Source organism: Eptesicus fuscus, chromosome 15, assembly GCF_027574615.1.
Source record: "Eptesicus fuscus isolate TK198812 chromosome 15, DD_ASM_mEF_20220401, whole genome shotgun sequence".
Lineage (NCBI taxonomy): Eukaryota > Metazoa > Chordata > Mammalia > Chiroptera > Vespertilionidae > Eptesicus > Eptesicus fuscus.
Genome location: NC_072487.1, coordinates 54,432,243 through 54,458,673, shown reverse-complemented (window position 1 = coordinate 54,458,673; position 26,431 = coordinate 54,432,243). Strand labels below are relative to the sequence as shown.

At 37.8% G+C, this 26,431-nt stretch overlaps 2 protein-coding genes across 4 annotated transcripts in view; one reads left to right on the top strand and one right to left on the bottom strand.

The window, feature by feature from the left end:
• TEX10 (testis expressed 10) overlaps positions 1-15,267 on the top strand; it is a 30,118-nt gene extending 14,851 nt beyond the window's left edge. For 2 of the 3 annotated variants that reach the window (XM_054727475.1, XM_054727474.1), the window contains 7 exons: positions 651-828; positions 4,818-4,906; positions 6,988-7,121; positions 10,800-10,880; positions 12,730-12,911; positions 13,822-14,032; positions 15,117-15,267. In XM_054727475.1, the coding sequence (XP_054583450.1) occupies positions 651-828; positions 4,818-4,906; positions 6,988-7,121; positions 10,800-10,880; positions 12,730-12,911; positions 13,822-14,032; positions 15,117-15,257 (1,016 nt within the window). In that variant the 3' untranslated portion in view covers positions 15,258-15,267. Of the gene's footprint in view, positions 1-650; positions 829-4,817; positions 4,907-6,987; positions 7,122-10,799; positions 10,881-12,729; positions 12,912-13,821; positions 14,033-15,116 lie in introns of those variants that run through there. The other variant, XM_054727476.1, reaches the window with a different exon arrangement.
• Positions 15,268-15,312: 45 nt separating this feature from the next.
• Positions 15,313-26,431, bottom strand: part of INVS (inversin) — a 126,885-nt gene continuing 115,766 nt past the window's right edge. Inside the window, 4 exon segments of the mRNA XM_054727480.1 lie at positions 15,313-16,904; positions 16,906-16,993; positions 19,693-19,767; positions 20,523-20,752. Coding sequence (XP_054583455.1) covers positions 16,838-16,904; positions 16,906-16,993; positions 19,693-19,767; positions 20,523-20,752 — 460 coding nt within the window. The 3' untranslated portion in view covers positions 15,313-16,837.

The following is a 26,431-nucleotide window of genomic DNA, read 5'->3' as shown; positions in this document are numbered from 1 at the left end:
TCTTATAAATGGAATTATGCAATATGGGGCCTTTTGAGTCTGGCTTCTTAGAGTGTTTTTAGGATTCTTTAATGTTGAAGCATATTTCAGTATTTTATTTCTTTATTGCTAAGTAGTATTTCATTTAATGAGTATACCTCTTATGTTTATCCATTCATTAAGTGAAGGACATTTGGTTTGTTTCCATCTTTTGTGGGTATATTTTAAAATCTGTTTTCAGTATTGCTTATATGTAGGAGTATGTGTGTATACATGTGTACATGTATATACACACACAAATAGATCTTTTGCTTTAGGTTAGGATTATGCTGTAATTGACCCTGTTTAGCAAAAGTGCTTGTTTTTTACTGTTTTGCTTTGTATCCAATCCCTTTACCCCCATGAAAGTTCTTATTTCAAATAAGACACACTTGGATGGTACAAAATTATTGCAGTGTTAAATAAATGTATCTTTAAATAAATAATGGTTATGCTCAATGTTTTACTTTAGAAAATAGCTTAATCAATCATTATATGTTTTATGATAAAACTTTTTCATGTAATTGATATGTTGGAATTCATAAGTAAAAATAATCTATCTGCTTTATTAATTTAATCTCTGTGTTGTACATCTTTATAGTTGAATTTAATGTGTCCATCTATCCCACTAGATCCACAAGAAGGCACTGTGGTGGTTCTCCCAGCAGAGTCTCAGCAGTGTTTGGTCCAGCTTATATATTTTCTACCCAGTCTACCTGCTGATTTGCTTTCTCGGTTAAGTCGTTGCTGTATTATGGGAAGACTCAGTTCAAGTTTGGCTGCCATGCTTATCGGGATACTGCACATGAGGTAACATGCTCAAGTGAGCTGTATTTTAAGTGTATAATCTTTTCCTCTAAACATTGCTACTACCTTCATTTGCTCTTAATGCAGCAATTAAAACTTTATATTATTGCTAGATAAAGTTTACTAGAGTAAGACTGTTTCAAGTTGTTTAGTGATTTCTATAGCTAGATTGGAATAAGGGTTGAAATTATCAAAAGCATATAGTAAGGGCTCAATGGCAGGTGAGAATACTGTGCTTAAAACCTTTGGTGTTATAGAATTGCGATAAAGACCTTCCTTTCAGGGAGCTCAGAATTTAACATAGCTGGTGAGATAAGTAAATTTGTGGACTCAGATAAGGAATCACTTGAAATCTCGTGTGTTAAAATACATATAACATAAAACGTAACATTTTTACCAGTTTTAAGTATACAATTAAAACTTTACAGTGGCACTCAGCCGGTGTTACTCAGTGGTTGAGTGTCGACCTATGAACCAGGATTTCCAGGGCACATGCCTGGGTTGTAGGCTTGATCTCCAGTAGAGGGTGTGTAGGAGGCAGCCAGTCAATGATTCTCTCTCATCACTGATGTTTCTATCTTTCCCTCTCCTTTCCTCTCTGAAATCAATAAAAATATATTAAAAGGCAACAATGGCATTAAGTACATTTAGATTGTTGTGTAACCAGGACCACTATCTGTCTCCAGATTTTTTTCATCAACCTAAACTAAAACTCTGTGCCCATTATATAACTTCTCCACCCTGCCCCCGCCCCACCACTGGTAACCACTATTCTACCTTAATAATTTTTATTATTCTGGTTACCTTATGTAAGGAATCATACAATATTTGTCCTTTCGTGTCTTGCATATTTCACTCAGCATAGCTCTTCAAGGGTTATCCATGTTGTAGCATGTGTCAGCATTTCCTTCCTTTTTAAGGCTGAATGATACTCCATTGTGTATATAAACGACATTTTGTTCATCTCTTCATCTGTTGGTGGACATTTGGTTGTTTCTGCCTTTTGGCTATTGTGAATAATGCGGCCATAAACATTGGTGTATAGATATCTGTTTTAGTCCTTTTAATTCTTTTGGCTATATTTCCAGAAGTGTAATTGCTGAATCATATGGTAATGGTTTAATTTTTCAAGAAACTGCTGTTTTCCACAGTGGCGTTAACATTTTACTCTGAAAGTTTTATAACTGTTTCATATTGCGTGTGTTCAAAGAAGCCTTAACCGCCTCATGTTGGTATCATCGGGCATAGTATTTTAGTACTCAGAAATATTTATTACTGATTGTGGTTCATGGTCAGGGTCTGATATGGTTTTAGGCAGAAAGAAATTGAAATTTAGGCCATAGCTGTAAAGTTTAAAGACCAGTTTCCTTGTGGCTTTTTGTACAGATCCCCTATACCAGTAAAACAGGAGTCTCTCACTGTTTTGGTAGACTACCTTTCTTTGCCAGGCTTTTCATACCCGTTTAGGACATATATTTGAATCCAGTTCTCTAGAATTTGCTGCAAAACTGATGATAATGTTTCCTTTTAGCAGAAGAGAGCTATTTGCAACATGTTTATATGTGAATATTCAAGGTTTATTTCTTCTCTGTACATCTGCATTAGAGAGAGACTTGGTCTTATTTTAAGTATTTTAAACATTTATTTCTTGTGTTTTTCTTTGTTAGAAATTTTAAAAACCCTACTTTGTCTAGTGTAAGCAATTATTTAGTGCTAGGCCTTTAAAAAAATTAAGTGTATTTTTACTTGTGTATTTAAGTGTATTTTTATTTATTTTGTGTTTAATGACTTCCAGTAGAGGGCACTCTGTTCCTTTGAATAACTAATGAAGAGTCTGTTTTAATATTCAGTTAAAACCACCTTTTGAACACTTCCCTTTGAAATTTATTCTCTTTAGAAGGAATATTGTCTTTATAAACATCAATTATGCTTAACTTTTGTCAAGAATGTTTTCAAAAGTCTTTCTTTTTGTGGAGATTTGTGGTGACTTGTTGAGAAAAGATGTTAATTTACAGATAATGATACAAGGGGTTAATAATAACTAAATTAAAAGTTGATTGTCTTTATCCTTAGAAGTCCACCAAATTAAAGTTTGCCTTTTAGTATTTTCACAATCTGTTAGTACACTTCTCTTTCTGTAGGTGTATTGTACCCAAACGAATCTTTTAAAAAAATAATCCAAAATTAAGACTTAAACTTTTTTAGGCCAATACCACTATCAATATATCACTTTTCCTAGATTTAGAATAAGAACAAGCTTAGTTTCTTTTAGCATACACTGGGGTGATTTCATATCTTTCATATTCTCTTCAAAATATCCTCTTCTTTCCTTGACTGTGGCTACAACTTGCCAACTTTTTCATTATCTGTAATCTGTAGTATTATAGTCTTGCTTCTCAATCCCTTTATTTTGTGCACTGTTGCCAGATGGATTTTCTGAAATATTCCTTGAATCATTTCTGATTTTTGTCTGTCACCTTAGAGTTGCTGCCCCTACCTTTTCCCCCCACACATTTAGAGTTTTTTAGAGTTTGACTTTTCCCTCATACCAGTATACTGTGTTGTTCCACTGGACTTTGCTCAGTCATATCCTCTCTACCCCTAGTTTATTTGCAGCTGGATTGGGGAACATAAGTGTTAGATAAAAATCTCTCAGACAAGGGAGAGATTCTTGGACTTTAAGTAGAGTGAATATATGATCTGGTCTTGGAGGAGCAGTTCCAGTTTACTTCTTTTGTTCCAGCTTAATCGGCAATAACATCCCTTTACTCTCAGACATGTTCTGGCTTGAACAGTATACCAGTATATGGACATCATAGTTTTAAGGATAGTGTGATCTATTACTTGTCATTTGTCCAAAGTAGATTCCTAAATGGATGTGTACTCCTTTTAGCCACTGGATGGCACAATTGATTCCTAGTTTCACTGGGTTAAATACAGTTAACAGTAAAAATTAAGTGCTTCTAGTTGAGTTAGAAAGTCCTAATTTTGTCTGACATTTATTCAGATATCTGTGATAAAATTTGTAGTCTTGGCTGATTGGAACTGACCATTCTCAGCCTTTTGCTAGATTCCTGGTTGACATTTGTTATCTTTTTATCCTTATCTTGAAGAGAATTTTTAAAGGAGTCACTGGAAACTGAACTCATAGCAGGAACCAGATCATCCTCATTTAATGAGAAGCTGCTTTACATTTAGATATTCCCTTGAGTCCTCTTCCAATACTTTCGCTGCACTATTAAGCAGACCTAGTTACAGCTTTGCAAAGTATGGGAGCATATAGTTAGTTATCTTTGAGTGGCTTTAAATGTAAGTATTCTTTGCCTAATTAAGATACTTTGGCTTAGGTAGGAATCTGGAGCTTGTTTAAATAAGCAAGGTGAGACTTTATAAAAATCAAGTAGTAAATGCATAGCAGCTAAAACTACTGAAAAACAAAACTTGGCCCTAGTTGGTTTGGCTCTGGAAAAAGTGTCAGCCTGTGGACTGAACAGTCCCCGGTTCCATTCCAGTTAAGGGCACATGCTGGGTTGTGGGCTTGATCCCCAGTAGGGAGCATGCAGGCGGCAGCCCATCAATGATTCGCTCATCATTGATATTTCTATTTCTCTCTCCCTTCCTCTCTGAAATCAATAAAAATATATTTAAAAAATAAACAAAACCAAAACAAACAAAAACAACAAAACTTAATCTTGGCTTCTTAGAGTATGATTTTCAAATGTGTAGAAATTTTCTAAGTTATACCATATACTCTTTGGGCCAATTACGCTTTTTAATGAGACTTTACATAAGTATAAATATGTTAAAAGTTAAAATTTCCATATCATGGTAGTTGAGCTCTTATATATAAAGTTAATACATACTCTAGGTTTTTTTTAAGCTATTAAATCAGACTTGTTTTTAAAAAGAAAAAATGGTTATATTCTGTGTTGTTATTCTTGAGTTTTCAAGTTGGTCACTTCTGGTAATATTTCTCCCTTTGTTTATTGTAGATCATCATTTTCTGGTTGGAAATATTCAGTTAAAGACTGTTTGATGAGTGATGTGGATTATTTCAGCTTCTTATTTTCAACACTTACAGGTAACCACATTCACCTACCAAGTTAAGGAAAGAAAAATATCTAGTATGAAGATTATCCTAAAATTCACTGTCCTTTATGTTTGGTTCTAAGTTTTGAGGATGATAAATAAGATGTCTCTTAGAAGAATTTTATTGATTAATAAATGGAAATCTTTGCCGAAACCGGTTTGGCTCAGTGGATAGAGCATCGGCCTGTGGACTGAAAGGACCCGGGTTCGATTCTGGTCAAGGGCATGTACCTTGGTTGCGGGCACATCTCCAGTGGGGTTGTGCAGGAGGCAGTTGATGGATGTTTCTAACTTTCTATCCCTCTCCTTTCCTCTCTGTAAAAAATCAATAAAATATATTTTAAAAAAAGGAAAAAATCTTTGAAGGAATATTTGTACCCTACATTGTCAGGCTCTTGAGGCAGGAAGATGCATGATTCATCTTTGCATCTCATGCTACAAGTACCAAAATCTTGGGAAGTACTTGAATGTCATGATTGTTTTTTCATTTTCTGCTTAGTCTTATTTCTCAAGTTTTTTTCCCCAACTTTATTATCTTTGTTTACAGTGAATTGGACATACCTGACTCTTATTCAGATAGCCAGAGAAAGCCCCATTGCATACTTTTAAAAATTGATGAACAGAATATCCATTTTAAACATGTTCAAAATGTTCAGCTTGATAGGAAGAACATCAGATTTTGATTAGTTGTTTTTTACATTCCATTTGCCCTCAAAGTAAAATTGGTAAAATGAATATAGAAATGTCATAAGTTAGATATGTGAGTGTTACTATTGTTTAAATGATTGTACTCGTTAAACATTTCAGTTTTATACTTGGATGATGATGAGATTCTTTGAAATTTTTTGAAGACTTGTGATTAGGAGACATATAATTAATATGTTGTCAGAATCCAAAGAGAAGTTGATAGGTTCTGGAAATGAGCTGAATCTTGCAAGATAAATCCTATATAATAAAAGCTATAAATCCTATATAATAAAAACCTAATATGCTAAGTGTCTGGTTGTCCGTTCAACCAATCAAAGCATAATATGCTAATGATATGCTAAGGCTGCTCAACCACTTGCTCTGACATGCACTGACCACCAGGGGGCAGATGCTTTGGGACTGAGCGAGATGGGCTGGACGTGCCCTGGAGCCCTCCTGTGGTTCCTCCTGAGCTGGTCAATCTCCCACATCCCTCCCCGGCCTTGATTGTGCACCAGTGGGGTCCCTCGGCCTGGCCTGTGCCCTCTCTCAATCTAGGCTGAGGAACACCCCCCTCACCCCCAGCCCCCCAGTGCATGAATTTCGTGCACCGGGCCTCTAGTTTTATATAAAAGATAAATGTAGACTCCTACATGTTTACTTGATAGTTTGGATGTACACATTTGAGATGGAGGTGGGGGCTTTATGTTTTAGGAGTAGTACCTGTCAAAAGGTTTAATGGTATTTGAAAGCTCATTATGAGCCAGTAATGGGATGTAGCTATGAAACCAGATGCTCCTGCTTTGGGCTGTGTTCATGAAAATATAGTGATAGGAACATCAAAGCAGAAAGCTAGGATCAGACTGACTACATTGCTGGTATTCTGATCATCGTGAGAGCTATATCTTGAGAGGGATTGTGGATAGGTCAGGCCAAGTGTAATAGGGGTGGTAAGAGAATCAGATAGTAGTTTGAATGGGCTATTATGTAAGAGAATACAGAGTTTGGTATATGTATGGAATATATTCTTTTACTTGTTCATTTGCTTTTTAAAACCTACCATTATTTGGAAAAGTTGCCTTTTACTTTTTTTAGGTAAATGTCGTAAAGCCCTTTATATAAGGGGGAAAGCCGGTTTCTTGCTACACTGTAGATTGGGTCAGAGCACACATTTGTGTACATAATTATATGAATTTTACTGCCTCCATTATCAGCTATTCATTTTTTAAAAATACTATATGAAATGCAGAAATTTGGAGGCAACAAGATAGCTTAAAGAAGATTTTGTCTTAAAGATACATGTCATCTGTTTTTTAAAAAATATGAACAATGTCCCTTGCTTTGTGATTTATTTTTTTAATTTGACTTTCTTTGTACCCAAATTAGGGTTTTCAAAAGAGGAGCTGACTTGGCTTCAGAGCCTTCGAGGAGTTCCTCATGTCATCCAGACACAGCTCTCCCCTGTGCTACTTTACCTTACAGACTTGGAGCAATTTTTACACCATTGGGATGTAACAGAGGTAATAGTGCATTTATAAAGAAATTTCTAGCTATTAAAGTTCAATAGTATATATTAGGATTTCCTTGCGTGAGATATTCTTAGAGATACAAAGTAGTATAAGAGATGATCCATGTTCTGAAAGCATTTATGATCTTGGCCAGGAGTGTTTTTCATTATGGGTTATGCCACTAGAATAAAATAAAATAAATTAGCAATTTGAATGATACTGATTTATTTTCTTTTACCTAGCACAGGATAGATAGTATAAGTACATCTATGGAAAGAGGAAAGGCTTCATAGAAAAGGAAGAATTTAACTTGAAGTATTGAAGGATGAGTAAGACTTATGTAGGATTTGGTGTCCTTGAAGGTAGCTTTTTTTTAATATATTGTATTGATTTTTTACAGAGAAGAAGGGAGAGGGATAGAGAGTTAGAAACATCGATGAGAGAGAAACATCCATCAGCTGCCTCCTTCACACCCCCTACTGGGGATGTGCCCGCAACCAAGGTACATGCCCTTGACTGGAATCGAACCTGGGACCCTTGAGTCCGCAGGCCGACGCTCTATCCACTGAGCCAAACCGGTTTTGGCTAAAAACTTAGTTTTTTAATTACATCATTTGAACAAGTTATTAGTTGGTAGAGTGGGGTTTCTTAGTTGTAGTTTTATCTGCCTAGGCTGAAGTGATTTAAAAAAAATCAGACTTATTTTGAGTACGTGTTCAAGTATAATTCAGAAGAACAGAAGGATAATAAAAAGACTTCCATTCTCTCTCTTGCAGCTACCCATTTCCCCTCCCCAGTTTCTATGTATTCTTTTAGATACCTTCTGTCTTCACAAATGACTACCTATATTCTTAGGTTTTCTTCCTTTTATAGAAATAACATACTCTATACACTGATCTGGAACTTGCCATTAATGATGGAAACAGTAATTAACGGAAAAATCACAAAGGGAAAAGGAATCTTTACACAGAGATACTTTTCCCAAATGGAGATTTCTATACCAGAGCCAATGAAAGATTTTAAGGTTAATAATTGTCATTTATAAAATATTGAATGGTTGTAAAAAATAGTTTTAACATAAATAATCTCTGAAGGATAATAAAACATAAATCCAGTTTAAGAAAGAGAACATTTTTCATTATTTTTGAAATCCCTATGCCTTTTCCATCTCCCTTTAGAGTAACACTATCTTAAGTTTTATCTATCATATCTCTTACTTCAGAGTTTTATTTTTTCTTTATTTTTTAAAATATATTTTATTGATTTTTTACAGAGAGGAAGGGAGAGGGATAGAGAGTTAGAAACATCAATGGGAGGGAAACATCGACCAGTTGCCTCCTGCACACCCCCCACCAGGGATGTGCCCACAACCAATGTACATGCCCTTGACCGGAATCGAACCTGGGACCTTTCAGTCCACAGACCCGACGCTCTATCCACTGAGCCAAACCGGTTTTGGCCTTCATAGTTTTATTATATTATATTATTAGTATGTAATTCCAAACTACGTTGTTTAGTTTTACATGTTATTGAATTTTTAAAAAGGGAAATAATATATTATTCAGTAATTTGCTTTTCATTCAGTGTGCTAAGATACCTATATTAATTTATAAATGCTGTAGTATTTCATTCTTTTTTCATTGCAGTGTAGTATTCCATTGTAGTAAGATATTCTGACCAATTCACTTTTTCTTAGTTTGAGAATTTTTAGTATTCCATTTATATTTACTTTTGGCATATTACCAGTGCCTATTCATACCATAAGTAATGTGTAATGATAAATGAGGTCATTCTTTTCTATGTTTTTCATATTTTTTTCTCTACATGCTTTTTTTTTTTTTTTTTAACGTATTTTAAAGATTTTCCTTTAATCACTTTTTTCAGCAGTTTGTACCATGCTGCTATTTTGTGTTTTTTCTTAGCTCGGTGTTTACTGAGTGTTTGGAAAAAATGTCAGCCATTATTTCTTAAACATGTTTTTGTCCCCTTCTGGACTCCAGTTTACATTGTTAGATGACTTGATATTATCATGTAGGCCTTTTTTCCTGTGTTTCAGAAAGTGTGCTGTGTCTTCCAAGTTCACTGATTTTTTTTCCCCCTGCAGTTTCTAATATGCTCTTAAGTTCAACCAAACATTTTTTTTTTTAAATTAAGACTATTTTTTAGAGCAGTTTTAGGTTTACAGCAAAGTTGGAGGAAAGGAACAGGTATTTCCTATCCCCTCCCCACACACATGCATAGTCTCCTCCATTAGTAGCATCCCCTGCCAGAGTGTTAACATTTGTTACAGTTAATGAGTTTACATTGATATAATCACCGAAAGTATAGAGTTCACATTACGATTCACTGTTGTATATTCTTCGGCTTGGACAAAATGTATAAAGGACATGTATCTATCATATGGCATAATACAGAGTATTTTCATTGTCCTTAAGTCCTCTGTGCTCTGCCTATTCTTCACCCAATACCTGGCAACCAGAGATCTTTTTATTGTCTTTGTGGACATAAATTTTCAACTCTTCTGTTTGTAATCCATCTCCTTTTGGTGCCACCCCTGTCCCATTCAGGCCATCTTTCTCACCCCATTTGAACTCTCTCCTGACAGTCTGCCTCTATTTATTCATGGATAGCCTGTTCTGTCTGGGCCACTGCAATTCTTCCACCCATTCCAGTGCTGATGGTTAACCCACCCAGTGGCTTTAGAACTGAATTGTTCAGGAAGGAAAGGGGACGCAGAAGAGAAGGGATTAAGTTGCCATTTGCTATTGAATAGGGCTTTGCAACCTGATTTACTTTTGGCAATGAACATATTCACTATGCTCATTTTGAAGTAGAAAGATGGCATTGGAAGTGTGTTGTATACTTTGTTACTTAAGGTATAAAAGACTTTAAAAATTGCCACTTGAAAACTCTTGAGTGGTCTCAATCTATTAGAAGTTTTAGAGAGAAGTAATACATAGAACTATTGGTTTTTAAAGGGTGATTGACAGTTCTCTTGAATGTAGTGAGATTATTCTCTTCCTCGAGTGATGTTTTTCTTTCCACCAGTCTCATCTCTGTCTCTCCTTGTGGTTTTTCTACATGTTTCATTGTTGGCACTACACTCATCAGCTTTTGGCGTTTGTCACAGTGCCTCAGAACTCAGTGCTGTCCTTCCCTCTGCTTCTTTCTCATGCCCCTCATATTTTTCTTTTCCTATCAACTGTTGTCTTTTACCTTTGGAGAACAGGAGGCAGTGTTACAATTAATTCAAACGGGGTATTAATATCTGGATCATAAGTGTTTTTGTATGACGTTTTTCCACCAAATGGAGAAAAGGCTTTTGTCAGTCTTTTGTTAAAATCACTCAGTTCTTTTTATTATAGCATTTAACAGAAATACAATCTCTATCTTGGTAAATTATAAGCTACTTCAGGGTATGAGATAGAAGTTTCTTATTCTTTCATTCTTCGGTATGGCACCTGAAAGGACTAACTCAGCACTCAGTAAATGTTTAATAAAATGAATTATTTGGAAAATTAGTCCATATATGAGGCTTGATTGTTTGACCTTTGACATTTGCATCTTCAGAGTCATTTTTTGTTAAGTTTCCCATTAATATGTAGAGCAAGTAGGTTAAAAAAATCGGTTTAACTTGTTTCTGACCTAAAATGTCCTAATTTGGTTACTGGTTTTCTTCTTTTCTGACAGACAGTGTGTCACAGTCTATTGGTTATCCCTGCCCGAAGCCAGAGCTTTGACATCTTGCAAAGTGCCATCAGTAAGCATTTGGTAAATATACTTAAACTTTTTTTTCTGTTACGCAGAAAAGCATGTAGATTCATTGGTTAAGATTAGGTTTGTCATAGCCTAGGAGAGAGTGAGAATCAGGAATCCTAAGCTCAATAACCTCTCACAGCATGATGCTATGGCGAGAACTGAGAAATCTTGCTGTTTTTCCTGACTGTTGCTAATTAATTTTTGAACTTGAAAAAAATTGCCTGATACCAGAACCTTACTTTCTATTTCTACATCTGTGCAATGAAAGACCTTAAAATTATACCTCAGGTCCTTCTGACTTGTAATGCTTTAACATGTGCCTGATGTTAGTGTATTGGGAATCCAGTATCCAGACTGGGATCTAATTTCCACCCAGAACATTTGGGGTCTAAAGCAAGCATGTCAAACTCGTGGCTGGCAAGCCGAATGTTTTGACATGCTTGGTCTAAACTATAGGGAAGTCACCTAACTGGCGCAAGGCCTGGTCACTGGAGGCAGGGAGCTCAGCCCTGAGACTTACTTTTCTTCTGGCCAGTGAGTGTCTCTTGTTCCCATTGGTATTAAATTCACATTAGGTATGCCTGGGTTTTGCTTTTAATTTCCTCCAACACTTACACTTTGAATTTTGGCTTTTTATTATAAGAATGTATTATAGTACAAGGGAGAGATCTGAAATTTTATTTTCCAGAGACTTTGTTTGCATAATTTTATAGGCATGTCCACACCTCCTTTCCTTCTTTAAAATGTTATTTCCCTTGAGTTGGAAGAATCCTTATCCCTTTTGTCTCCAAAGATCCCCACCTTGTGTTTTTTAAACCTCTGGTCCAGAAATGTATACCCTCCTTTGACTACATTCATTATCCTCATAAAAGCTCAACATGCAAGTCAGTCTAGGCCCGTGGTCGGCAAACAGCGGCTCGTGAGCCACACGTGGCTCTTTGGCCCCTTGAGTGTGGCTCTTCCACAAAATACCACAGCCTGGGCGAGTCTATTTTAAAGAAGTGGCGTTAGAAGAAGTTTAAGTTTAAAAAATTTGGCTCTCAAAAGAAATTTCAATCGTTGTACTGTTGATATTTGGCTCTGTTGACTAATGAATTTGCCGATCACTGGTTTAGGCCATTATTTTCAGACAGCCTGATGGAAAGGTTAAGACCTCAGAGCCTGTAGACTTATTTGATTATCCAACGATAGTTTCTAAGAGATTTTAAACCATGTATATATACAGTTACAAGTTAGAGCCCACCTAACAGTTTATACAGTAGAATCCAGATGAATTAGGATTCCATGATCTTTACCTGGGGTTTGGAGCAGTGTAGCTATTGAGTGTTTAGTAGTTTCTTGATTCCGTTAGTCATTTCTGAATGACTAGCTAAATCAAAGGACAGGGGAAGAGTAATTGCAAAATGAATTCTGTTTTGTATAATTAATTACCTGGGGTGGGTGGGGTTGGTGCCAGATATTAGTGTTTTCCAGTTTGGATAACCTAAAGATCAGGTAAGTGTGATTGTTGGTATCAAGATTTTCTTTGGATGCATGAAATAATCCTTTTAAATAATGGTATTTCTAACCATTAGTAGACCTTGTAATATCTGGAAAGTTTTAGAAGACTTTGTCATGAGAGGAAGCAATGGATTGGGTTACTAGTATTTCTTGAATTTGCATGTTTTCAATGTATTTAATGTAGAGATTACATTTTTCAAAGGAAAACAGGACCTCAAGGTGTGGCAGGTGACATGCATTATGTACATACTAGTTTTCAGTAGATGTGTTGTAAGGTTAATGCTCCAGTTAATAGGACTTGGTTTTATCCTGGGAAGGGGCTGTTGTGTAGACGTCATTAATCTCATTTTTCTCTGCCTAGGTTGGGTTCTCTGTAATTCCTGACAGCACTGCTGGCTGTGTTTTGGGTGTTATCTGTAGGCTCCTGGATCATACATGTGTACTTAGTGAGACTCTGCTGCCCTTTCTGGCTTCCTGTTGCTACAGTCTTCTCTATTTCCTGCTCACTTTAGAGAAAGGAGAAGCAGAGCATCTAAGAAAAAGGTAATCATTTTTTATTCTTCAATTTACATTTTTCTCTAACCTGTTCCACTCTCCCCATCAATAAATCAATTTTTAAAAATTGTGAGTGAAGGAGAATTGGATTTTAGAAATATCCTAAAAGCTCTTTCAAAGTTTGTATAAACCTAGCTAGTTTTTTTCCTTTTATATTGACTTTATTGGGGTGACATGAATAAAATTATATAGATTTCAAGTGCATGATTCTACAGCACATCATCTGTATATTGTATGTGTGTGCATCACCCCAAGTCAAGTCTCCTTCCATCACTGGAGCTTTTTCTTTGTCCTTTCATGACTCCCTTTTATGGTTTGAAAATTTTTCAATTTCATTTTTTCTTTTAAGCAACAGATTTGAAAAGTTAGATAGCATTATAAGTTTTTTGAGAGCTTTCTTTATTAACCTTGCTACCTTTAGAAGGATGAGTTTACTAGTACAAGCCTTTGTATTTTGCTCTGGGCTTCATTAGAAATAGCCAGAGTGGAATTTTAAATTCTTGAACTTAAGGAAATTGTTCTAAAATACTAGTGTTTTAATTAGTCATTACTTTTGTTCTCATATGAAATTCGGACTAAAGCTTCTAGGGTAGTTTGGAATATTTCACTTTAATTTTTAAAAAGTGTTCTCATGCCTATGTTCTTATTGGTATGCCTATTAAAATTCATTGCAGGAAGTTTTGTTTTTTTTTTTAATCTTTATTGTTGAGATTATTACAGATGTCCCTCCTTTTTCTCCCCAGAGTTCCCCTCCACACGGTCCCCACCCCAGCCCACCCCACGCCCTCGCCACCCTTTTGTCTGTGTCCATAGGTAATGCATGCATGCTATAGAAGACCTTTGTCTAATCTCTTCTGAATGTGTTGGCTCACTGACTCGTTTTTGTTGCTTCTTGTAGGGACAAGCTGTGGGGGGTCTGTGTCTCTGTCTTGGCTCTCCTGCCTCGAGTCCTCAGGTTGATGCTGCAGAGCCTGCGGGTGAGCAGAGCTGCTCCCGAGGAGCTGCCTGTTGTGGGCCAGCTGCTTCGCCTGCTGCTTCAGCACGCACCCCTTAGGACTCATATGTTGACCAATGCCATCTTGGTGCAGCAGATCATCAAGAATATCACGGTAAGAGCATGGAACAAAGGCTTCGTATTGTTAGTACTAGAAAGGTTTCATGGCAAGGCATGGGGGTGCACAGGGTTCCTGTGCATTGACCAAACTCCTGGAATCAAGCCCAGTGGTGATTTCCCAAGGTTTCTCCTGTAGTCTAGTCACTTAACCTGTGGGATTTCCTTAGTCCCAAAATTGGCCATAAAAGCCGTAAAATACTTAAACCGAATTAAGGTTCAGGCAGCTTAGTTGGAAAAGGTACAGGCCTCAGAGTCATCACTCCTTGTATCTAATAGAGACTGATGATTAACTGTGATGATTTGATGTTTGTTTTTAAACCTAGCCAAGCTTGTTTTCCTAGGTGTAGAAGTGGGACTATAGTAATTTTGTTGGGTTTTGGTGACCATTAATGAGATCAGCCACGTAAAGTTTTTAGGTAGCTGTCATTAGCAAATTATTTAGCAGGAATAAACTTCAGGCCAATTTCTAGTTGGTTCCCTGGAGCGTAAGAAGTTGGAGAAAGAAGTTGTAGGCTTCAGCTTTGTCTAATGGTTGGTTGTCTGTATTCAGTTGTGTGTGTTTTGTGAGGGGTGGGGCAGTTCTGTTATCAGATTCCTTTGGCATTTTTAGTTTGGAAGAATTCGGGAGTTTTGGTGTGTTTTTTTGGTATAGATATTTGGTTGGGGGAGGTTATTGATTAATATATGTAATAGTAATTCAGAAATAGAAGGTTGAGGAAGAAATGACAGAAATTGTTGTCTGCTCTGGACAAAGATTGAGAGACTCTAGAATACCAAAGGGAGGAAGTCCAGTATAGGATAGGATGGTGGGTGATGAAATTTCATCAGTCCCTAGTATCTGTGGGAGGGAACAAACAAAATGAGAAACTGACATCACTTATATGAAAGGGCGTAACTAGGAATTTTTCACCGCCTAATAATGCCTGATTAATAGGTCCCCATTTGCAGTAAGAGTTCCTGTGGTGATTTACAGATGAGGATACTGTTGCAGTGGCTCTTGAGAAGTTTGGATGTGAAAAGCACTTCAGATAGCATAGCAATTTTAGTGGAATTCTCAAATTAATCTTTTTTTTTTACAGGCATTGAAGAGTGGAGGTGCTCAGGAGCAGTGGCTTACAGACTTACATTATTGCTTTAATGTGTATATCACTGGGCATCCTCAGGGGCCCAGTGTGTTGAATACAGTATATGAAAGAGGCACCATGGCACTTCCTGTTTAAAATTGTTTATTCACATCTAATTTTGAAGAGACTGATGTAAGAAATGTTTGTCATTAAAGCTGAACTTTTAAAGAAGTTGTTACGAACATTCTTTTGCACTAAGGTAGGAAAACCATGCAGGCTGGCTTCCTGGGGTAGCACGTGATATGTGGCAGGATATTTACATTTCATAGGAACCGACTATTTACAAAATACAGAGTGATAACATGGTACTGTCTATTATTTACCAAAAAATTAGCTAAACCTTTGAGATCCCATCCAGGCAAACCTCATCGTTTTGTTGGGGGGTGGTTACTCTTACCCAGGATGATGCTGAACTTCTCACTATGACGGTGTCATCTGCAGAGGTTTTGTAGCCCTTAGTGCAGGGGGCAAGGTTTCAAGATTGTTGTTTTGGGTTTTCCTATACCTAAAGGGTGGTTGGTCTGAGATAACTACTTTAAAAGGTATTTTCTAACCCATTACAGGTCTCCAAAAATTACCAGCTGTATTGTGTTTTCTATGATAGGTTGATTTTTCCAGTCAGGAAATAATTTAATTAGCAAACTATAAAAAAAAAAATCAAGGGGATTACATTAATACTTTGTTGCTTCCTATTTCTACTGTCAGGACAATGGTGACAGTAATCTTAAGAAAATGGAAGCAGTTCTAGAAGTATTTGTGAGCCTCCTATGTCACTCTTTGTGTCTGTCTCCATTCCTACATTAGCTTTGCCCTTAAAAATGTGAAAAAGCCCCACACTAGATTTTGTTTAAACTAGGTGTTTCTTAGAGAGCTAGAATGTATGTAGTTAGCAGTTTCCCATCAATAGGAATGGCATTTTGATATGATTGCTCACCTCTGCAAGTCGGGCAGAAAATACAAGTGGAATGTTAAGGCCTTGGTACCTGGTGCATAAATGCCTGGTCTGTACACCTGCCCGATTTCCTTGGTGTTGGCGATACCAGCATCTCTGTTCACAGAGGGCGTGGCAGCAGCCTGTGGCCTTCAGAGGCTAACACGACTGTAAAATATGTAAGAAGTCAGCAGAGGTGAACAGAGCACCTATTGTGATCTTACAGATAATTTCTAAAAGCAAACGCTGGATCATGATTCTGGTCTAAAACTTAAAACCGATAATGGAATAATAGGATGTAGCTTCTGTAATGAAATTTGTTGCATCAGATTCCGGAAAAACAGTGAAGTGAAGGTGGTTGCTGCAGGACAGGCTCCTTGCCGTCTCATTTAGGTTCTTCTCTGAAGCCAGAAAACCAGGCCTGGACCAGCTGGCTGGCAGAAATCCCAACCCAGCAGCCCTCATGTCCTTAGTTTTCCTTAGACTTGACAGAGTTATACATCCTCCTTTCTAGCCACACTGACAGGTGAAGGCAGACAGCTAGACAGTTTTGATTAGGCATAGTGTACCCTGGTCTTCTCAGTGCAGGTTAAGATAATATCCAAACAATGCTGTGTCGGAGCAGAAAGAAAGCATTCTGACATGTTCTTTCAGTTGTTACCACATGTTCAGGCTAATAAGGCTTCAGGCATGGATATTGAAGTTTTTCCAAGATGTAAGAGAAAGTCAACAGATAATTAGAACTCTATACTAGCTTATTCCAGTTACCCCGGGCACAGTCTTCCTCCATAGGCATTCGAGGCTTTGTTTTGTTTTGATTGAGTGGCTGATTGCAGGTTATAAGAAAAATTCTTTGATCTTCCACTGTTCTCAAGAAGGTGTATACACTGCAAATTGCTCACTGTTAAATACAGGTAAATAGGTTATTAATTTTAAAGAAAAAAGCGTTTAGGTTTGGATTACACATGGTGCCAAAAAAGGTGATGGCCGGTGTGTTGTAGAGACAAGATGCTGTATCAGCCTCGCGTTTTCCATCATCTCAAAGATACATGACATCTCAAGGAAGAACCATGAGTGGGAGGGGCGGGTGTGAGCCTAGACCTTCAGCCGGCCTGGAATAACTGGTATATCTTTCTCTCTGTGCATCTCTCTAATACAACAATACAAACTTAGACATACACATACATGTACATATCTTTTTAACTCCACACACTTGGCTATAGTCCATTCTATAAAATAGGTTTGAAAACTATTCAGATGATAGACTGATAGATATATCAAACTTGAAATGGATTTTTAGGCCTTTATACGACTTTGAAATTATAAAATTGTAGGACACCACAATTGGAAATATTAGTGGTGTACTCAACCCTCTCATTTAACAGTTAAGGATATTGAGGCCCCAAATGGTTAAGAGACCTTGCTGAGGCTATAATGCTATGTGCCCCTAACTTTCTGTGGAACAAAGGCAAACATGAAAGGTGAGTAGTTTTAAAAAGTTACACACACGTCTTACTTTTTCTGTCCTGTTTTGATTACTGTTGAACTACAGCTTTGGCACTCTGGCATGTTTTTTGGCTGCCTTTACTGTCTAAAGTCTTGAGTTTTTATCTGTATACCCTGCTGCAGGGGGGCAGGAATATTCTACATTCATACAAGGGGATACCATTACTAATAATCACTAGCCATGGTTATTTTATTCAGTGGAATGGGTTTTTTTTTTTTTTTTTAAGGGAGTTGTTTTATTTTTAAAGAGCTGGACCCCCAAATTTGGGAGAGCCTGTTTGTATTTGTACGTGTATACACACACACACACTCACACTCTGATCATTACTATGTGCTATTCTTTGGGGGTAGTTTGCAGGGTTGGGTGTGGAAGACGAGAGAACAGGGATTGTTGAACTGTCTCTCTAATACATGTAGAGAAACAGCCTGCTGTGAGTGCTGTTACTTTTATTCTATCCAGCTCACTTTCTGCTCCTCCTGTAAGGTTGGGAGCAACAGTCTTCACTCAGATATCTGAATACCTACAGTGTGCCAAACAATTTCTAAAGCAAAACAGAACTGAGCAAAATCAGAAGGTACTTAACCCTATGGAATTCTCAAGCAAAAAATGAACTATTTCTAGTCAAGGTTTGAAGACCAAAATTAATGATTTCTTCTTTTTGGTTCAATCTGATATCTGATTTCACATTGCAGAAACTTATATGTATGTTCAAGTCATACCTATATCATGGAAATTTATAGACCTGTTTTCAGCTAAACTAGCTAGAAGCTCTGAGCATCTGCTGGTTAATGGTTGACAAGGGTGGGTGAGCCTAATAAAAACCTTGTGTTGCCCAAGTTTAGGCTTAGGAAAAGATTCCCTTCAGTCCTTGTCCATTTTAAACCTGTCTGAATCATATGTATAGGGTAAAGCTGTTCATATGAAGTCCTAAGAAATGGTTATGCATTTCTTTCCATTTCTTTGTTCTTGAACTGTGAGTCCTTTAAAAACCTTTTGTACTACTAAATACCTTCATTTTTAAAGATTTCTGATAGTACTGGGTTTTTCTCTTGAGACATGTTTATCTAACTGCTACTCCTCTGGTAGTTAAATCTGACCGGTCTGTTTTGGAAACTATCCTTAATTCACTCAAGTATAATGAGTGGGTTTTTTTGTTTGTTTGTTTTTTGTTTTTTTTACATAGAACGACAATGGGCCTTAATTACTTGGAAAGTTTCCAACTACCCCACCCACCATTCCCTGATCAGCCTGCCTATATTACAGGAGTTGCCTGACTCTTCTTATTAAAGATTTGGCAGTAATTACTCTCCCCTTACCTCCAAGTTTTCCCCCCATCAAAAACTAAATGAATGTTAAAGTTCATGCTGACAGTCATTGTTCACCTTCCCAGCTGCACTCTGTCCTGCAGGATGACTGGATTGGGAGGATGGGGGCAGTGTTGTCACAGCCACCCACGAGAAACACCGACCTGGCATTAACTGCTGACAGCACTGAACTTATCACCCAAACTTAATGCTGGTGTGAATGAAGGGGCCCTGAATAAAATACCCTGCTTTGCAGCTGGAAAAGTTTCCTGAGCTGCTCCTGTGAGGGGAAGTGCACAGTTGAGCCTGAACTGGATATGCTATTAAATATTAATGTCTTCCTTGTGAGGCCCTAAAAAGCAAAAGCCAGAATTTGTGGTTAAGGGCCTCTTTCCATCTTTAGGAAGGAGGTGGAGGAGCTTAATGTGAAACCAAAATGGAACAAAAACTCCCAAGGTATGACTTTGAAGAACAGCAGTATTTTCATTTCCCCCTTCCTGTATGTGAACGAGTAAGTAAAGGTGATCAATAGCAGCTACAATTTATTTTTTCTACTGGAGGTAATTTTAACAATAGCTTTGGTTATAAAAATAACTTGCCTCCTATGGAGATAGAGGCTGACTGCAGTACTAATTCCAGGAAGGGGATGAAAAACGTGTCTATCTGAAATCAAATGACCATTGGAAAAGCCTGGCAATTAGTCTTCTGTCTTTGGGGATGAAACGAGAAAGGAAAGTGCTTCCCCACACTGTCTTACAATATACTTGGCCAGTGCAGGGGCTGCCTTACCTGAGTTGAGACGCAGCACAGAATGGGCTTTTGAAGATCTTGTGGGATGATGTACTTTCCCTTCTTGAGAGCAACCTGAAATCAGTAAACAATGATAGTCTGTCTCTCAACAATGACAGCTGTGGCCTGACCAAGATCTGAATTTCTTGAGTGAAGGCTTGAGCTTGCAAACAAGTGTCCGCCTAAATTAAGTATGGCGTGGAAATACCAGTAGTCCAGGGGCGAGTTCTGAGATTTTGCTGCCTGAGCCACAGATCTGTTAAAGGTGCTTTGGCTTAAAAAAATTTTTTTTTTCCCCTGTTGAGCTAGTCAGCCTTGTTCTCTGCTGAGTTTATTCTGATGGGCTGTTTACAGTGCTGAAAATGTTTTAATTTGCAGCAGTTCGTCTGCTAAACAAGTATTTACTATAGTGCTTGGGCTTGGGACATTCCCAGGTAGGCAGCCCTGTACTTTCTCAACAAAGGAAAGGTCAAAGTGAGGCAGGCAGGTGCTTGGAGTCCTCCAAATTGGTAATGTAAGGGGAAGACCCAAGTAGTGGCCTGAAGAGGTTACACTGGTAAAGCTTTCATTACAAAACCCAGCAGAAGAGCTTTTGGCTAGAAGGCGCTCTGGGCTGAGATGCCAGAATGCCTCATCTCAAACCAATTCTGATCCAGAATTTCTGGAAGCATGGCACTAAATGTGCTGAGATTCTCTTGGTGACTGGAAATATAATCAAGTTTCTACTTGAACGGAGGTTTGCCCAATGCAATTAAATCCCATTTCAGATTCTGATGTGACATGCTGGGGGTGCTTCCTGTAAACTACAAAGTGCCTAGAAAGACAGTTACCGTAGATTTGCTTGAGCACTGAGTGCCTGGTGGACTTTGTGCCCGAGCTGCTCTTGGATGGATTCTTGGTGGTCCTGCTTACTGCAGTGGCTTTTGAGGGTTTTAGTTCCAGTTCCTTTCTCCAAACCTGGAGGAGCAATGCCATGCATTCTCGGTTCCATCTGTCCTCATCTCTGGCTCCATGCTGCTTCATATGCAGAAGGTGGGACAGGTGCTTCCTGAGCTGGTAGCTGGTGGGATCAGAGAAGGGAAGATCACAGTATTGAGAAAACAAAATTTCTTTAAGGCTCCTAGAAGCTATAGGAATAGTATTTGTTGAACTTGGGAGATCTTTCAAGCTTCCATTCCTAATTTCAGTAGCAGTATGTTCAATGTTGAATTCTGCTTTTTTCCCATTGAATAGTTTCTGAATTAGGAAGCAATAAGATGATGAGTCCTTGCCTTCAAGATGGGATAGGCCAGAAGTACTGAGAGCAAGGAGCTGGATGGCATGAGACAGATGTGGGACGGATAATTAGTGATTTGGCTGTGCTGGGGGTTTTGAAGAATGAGTAGGAACTTAGTGAGGAAAGGGCATTCTAGGCAGAATTGGCATGAACAGAGAGATACAAGCGTTTGTACAGGAAAGTCAGTAAGGAGATGTGTATGAAGCATTGTGTATTAGTGAGGGAATGATATTGGAAGGCTGGGCTACACGGGAAAAAGCCAACATTTGTTCAGGACCTGTTGTATACTAGGCACTCTCCCTATGATTAAGCCTGAAACTAAATTTGTGAGGCAGATGTCATGAGTCTGATAAAGGCTGAGTTGAGGCGACGTTATCAAGATTGTCATTCCTGACTTCACTCTCCCTCATCAAAAGAACAACTAATAACTGTTCATGGATAAGAGACCACTGAGAAAATCCTAGAATAAAGGATTTCTAGGATCTAGCGGCTGAAGAACCCCCTGCACCACTGAGACCAAGACAGACCCCATTAAAAGGGTAAGAGGAGTGGCTACATGATGACAGCATTACCCTTTCCCCTGCTCAGTGCAGCATCATGCTGAGAGGTCTACCTTGAGCCTACAGCTCCTCCATTAGGAAAAGAGAAGCCAGAGCAGACATCCAGCTCCCCAGCACTGTGGGTTGCTTCTTGGGAGCCCCCATTCCAGTCTTTCCCCAAGAAGAGTGCAGGGGAATCTGTGACACAGAATAGGGGAGGGACTTACAACAACCAGCCCATGGATCTTTGCAGACTGAGTTCCTACGTACAGCATCCAAGTAGTAGTCCCAACCAGTGCCTTTGCTTATCTGAAGAGCCAAGGTGGTGGCACAGTCTGACCAGAGAACTCAGGATACAGGTCTACCTGATTCAGGCCCTTAAAGAGTTGCTGGAACCCAGTTTTACCTCACCCAGGCAGTGATAGCTGCACTCACTGCTGATTACAGCTCCTGGCCCCTGCCTGATCGGAGATGGTGGCCAGACCACCTGGAAGCTGCACAGCCCAGCAGCACTATGGCAGGCAGAGCTGATCATCTGCAGAGAAAGGCCAATAGCATCATTCCTCCAGGGAACTTGGGGAGCAGGTCGGCTTGAATCAAGATCACAAACAAAGCCTTGCTGCCCTTGGAGATCAGTTCTCCCACTATGCCTGGGCAGGGAAAGTAACTTATAGCCTGGCCATTGCTGAATACAGCCTGCCCTACCAGGGAATCTAACCAGAGCACAGAGGAACCTGCATAGCCCATCCAACAATCCTTACAGTGGTACTTGAGCAAACAGCACAGCCTGTGGCTTTCTCCCTCTGCAAACTAAGACCCATGGCCATGGTTGGCCAGGGAATTCAGTGTACAGTCTTGCCTGATTTGAGTACTCAAACATGGAGCTGTGCATGTTCTGCTTTTGTGCCAGGCAGAAAAGCTAATTCATTGCTAAGTAGAGTACCCAGTCCCAAATGACTATAAGCCTGCCCAGAGAACCCATGCAACCACGGAGCTCATCCTACAGCTTTGCTTGGGCAGGGAACCAAGCCAGCAGCCTTATCAACTGTTCTTAGCTAACCTATGCCTCTCCCACTCAGAACTTGGGCCTTGTCTAAAAAGAGACAGGACATTTCAACTGCCTAAGAACTTAACCAGCAGACATGTCCAGAAACTCAACTGGGCTGACTGGTGAATAACTGTCTCCATCAAAGCAAATCTGTAAGAGGAAATTGCTTACTCAAATGTGCAGATATCAACTTAAGTAATCAAGAATCGGGAAAAATCAGGTAATCATGAAACCACCAAAGGAAACTAAAAAAATTCTGATAACTGACCTTAAAGAAATGGAGATCTATTAACAGTAAGACAAAAAATGCAGAATAATCATATTAAAGAAGTTTAGGGAACTACAACAACACACAGGCAACTAAATGAAATTAGGAAGACAAATACATAAACCAAATGGAAAGAAATTCAACAAAGAAATAGAAACCACCAAAAAAGGCACCAAACAAATCCTAGCATAAAAAATAGGACTGAACTGAAAATTTTAATAGAGAATTGAGTTAAAATTGAAGAATTCGAAAGCAGACTTGACCATGCAGTGATCTAGAAGACAGGACATTTGAAATTATCCAGTCAGAGGAGAAAAAATAAAAGAGTAAAAAGAAGCCTGCAGGACTTATGGGACACAATGAAAAGAAATAATATCTACATATGGGAATTCCAAAAGGAAAAGAGAAAGAGAAAGGAACAGAAAGTATATTTAAAACAATAATGGCTGCAAACTTCCCAAATCCCAGAAGAGATTCATGAGGCCCAAAGAACTTAAAATAGGTTGGACCAGAATAGGGCTACACTGAGACACATTATGATTAAATTGCCAAAAGTCAGACAGAGAATTTTGAAAGCAGCAAGAAAAAAGACAGAGCCGAAAGCGGTTTGGCTCAGTGGTTAGAGAGTCAGCCTGCGGACTCAATGGTCCCGGGTTCGATTCCGGTCAAGGGCATGTACGTTGGTTGCAGGCACATCCCCAGTAGGGGGTGTGCAAGAGGCAGCTGATCGATGTTTCTCTCTCATTGATGTTTCTAACTCTCTATCCCTCTCTCTTCCTCTCTGTAAAAAATCAATAAAATATATTTTTAAAAAAAAAAGAAAAAAGACAGAAGTTACGTACAAGGGAACTTCCATAAGACTTGGCAGATTTCTCAACAGAAACTTTTCAGAAACCAGAATGAGATGGTATATTTGAAGTAATGAAAGGAAAAAACTGTCAACCAAAAACTCTATACCTGGCAAAGCTGTCCTTCAGAAATTAAGGAGAGATAAGGACTTTCCTGAATAAACAAGAGCTCACAGAGTTTATCCCCACTAGACCTGCCTTACAAAAATGCTAAAGGGAGATCTTTTAGTGGCAGTAAAAGGAAGCTAATTGACATCATAAAAATATAAGAAGGTAATATAAAATTCACTGGTTATAGTAAACATTGTCAAAGTTAGATTCTATAATATGGTAATGATGGTATATAATTCACTTACAACTCTAGTTTAAAAGTTAACAAATGTATGAAGATAACCATAACTATAATTTGTTATTGGATATACAATATAAGGTATGTAAACTGTGATATCAATAACTTAAAATGTGAGCAGGGGAGTAAAAGTATGAAGTTTAGGAATGCTATCAAAGTTAAATTGTTATCAGTTTAAAAGAGGGTGTTATAATTTTAAGATATCTTATGTATGGTTCTTGGTAACCACAAGGGAAAACCTGTACTTGTTACACAAAAGAACATAAAGAAATCAAAGCATATTGATACCAAAAGGCATCAAAGCAAAAAAAAAAAAAGAAAAAGAAAAGGACAGAAGGATAAAAACAAACAAAAAAAAAAACAATACAAAAAACAAGGAAAAAGAAATCTACAAAGAGCCAAAAACAATGAACAAAATGGCAATAGTAAGTCTTATCCATCAATTATTACCTTAAAAATAAATGGAATAAGTACTCCAGTCAAAAGACACAGAATGGCTGAATGGATTAAAAACAAAACAAAAACAAGATCCAACAATATATTGCCTATAAGAGATAAACTTTAAGTGTGAAGGGATGGAAAAAGCTATTTCAAGCAAATGATAACCCCTCAAAAGTTATTGGGTAGCTACACTCAGATAAAGTCAGATAAAACAGACTTTAAAAATGGTAAAAAGAGACTAATAATGATAAAGGGGTTAAGAAGATACAACAATTTTAAATATGCACCCAACATCAGAGCCTCTAAGTATATAAAGCAGAACTAACAGAGTTAACAGAAAAAATAAACATAATAGCTGGGGACTTTAGTGCTCTACACTCAACAATGGACCTATCATTCAGGCACAGAATCAGTGGATTAGAACAACACTGTAGACCAAATGGATCTAACAGATATACTGAACATTCTAGCTGACCATAGAAGTAGACACATTCTCAAGCACATATGGAACATTTTCTAGGATAGGCCATATGTTCGACCACAACAATCTTACCAAATTCAAGAAGACTGAAATCTTATTCAGTATCTTCTCTGACCATGATGGTATAAAACTAGAAATCAATAAAAGGAGGAAAACTCACAAATACATGAAAATTAAGCAACACTCTTCTAACAATCAATGGATCAAAGAAGAAATTAAAGGGGGGGGGAAGTATCTTGAGACAAACAAAAATGGAAACAACATACTAAAAGTTCTGGGATGCAGCAAAAGCAATTCTAAGAGGGAAGTTCATAGCAATAAGTGCCTACATTAATAAAGACCTCAAACAACCTAACTGCATGCCTTAATGAATTAGAAAAAGAAGAAACTGAGCCCAAAGGAAGGAAATAATAAAGATTAGAGCAGAAATAAATAAAATAGAGAACAGGAAAATAAGATTCTTTGAAAAGATAAACAAAATTTACAAACCATTAGCTAGAATAACCAGGGAAAAAAGATCCAAATCAACAAAATTATAAATGAAAATGATGACTTGTTACAACTGATACCACAGAAATACAAAGGATCATAAGAGGTTACTATAAACAACCAGAAGCTAACAATCTGGACAACCTAGAAGAAACAGATAACTTCTTAGAAGTAGACAACCTACAAAGACTGACTCAGGAAGAAATAGAGAATCTGGAAAGACCAGTAATGAGTAAAGAGACTGAGCCAGTAATAAAAAATCTAATGAAGAAAAGCCAGGACCAAATGGCTTCACTGATGAATTTTACTAAACATTTAAAAAGAATTAATGCCAATCCTTCTCAAACTCTTCCAAAAGTTCACAGAGGCAGGAACAGTCCCAAATTCACTTCATCAATTACCCTGACATCAAATGGGATTTATCCCTGGGATGCAGGATGGTTCAACATACATAAATCTATCAATGTGAAACATCACATTAATAGAATAAAAGAAAAATATATCACAAAAGACGCAGATAAAGCATTTGACAGAACTGAATATCTGTATGATAAAATCCTTAACAAATCAGGTATAGAAGAAATGGACCTCAACATCATAAAGACCATATATGAGAAGCCCATAGTTAACGTCAAACTCCATGTTGAAAGGATGAAAAAATGTCCTTTAATATCAGGAACAAGATAAGGATGCCTACTCTCACTACTACTATTCAACATAGTACTGGAAGTCCTAGCCACAGCAATCAGACAAAAAATAAAAATAAATAAAAGGCATCAAAAAGACAAGAGATGAATGCTGGTGAGGATGTGGAAGAAAGGGAACCCTCGTGCACCGTGGGTAGGATTATAAATTGGTACAACCATTACCTATAGAAAACAATATGGAGGTTCCTTCAAAAAATAAAAATAGAGCTACCATGTGATCTGCAGTTCCATACCTGCGCATTTAACTAAGGAAATTAAAATAGTACGTTGAAGAGATATCTACACCCCCAAGT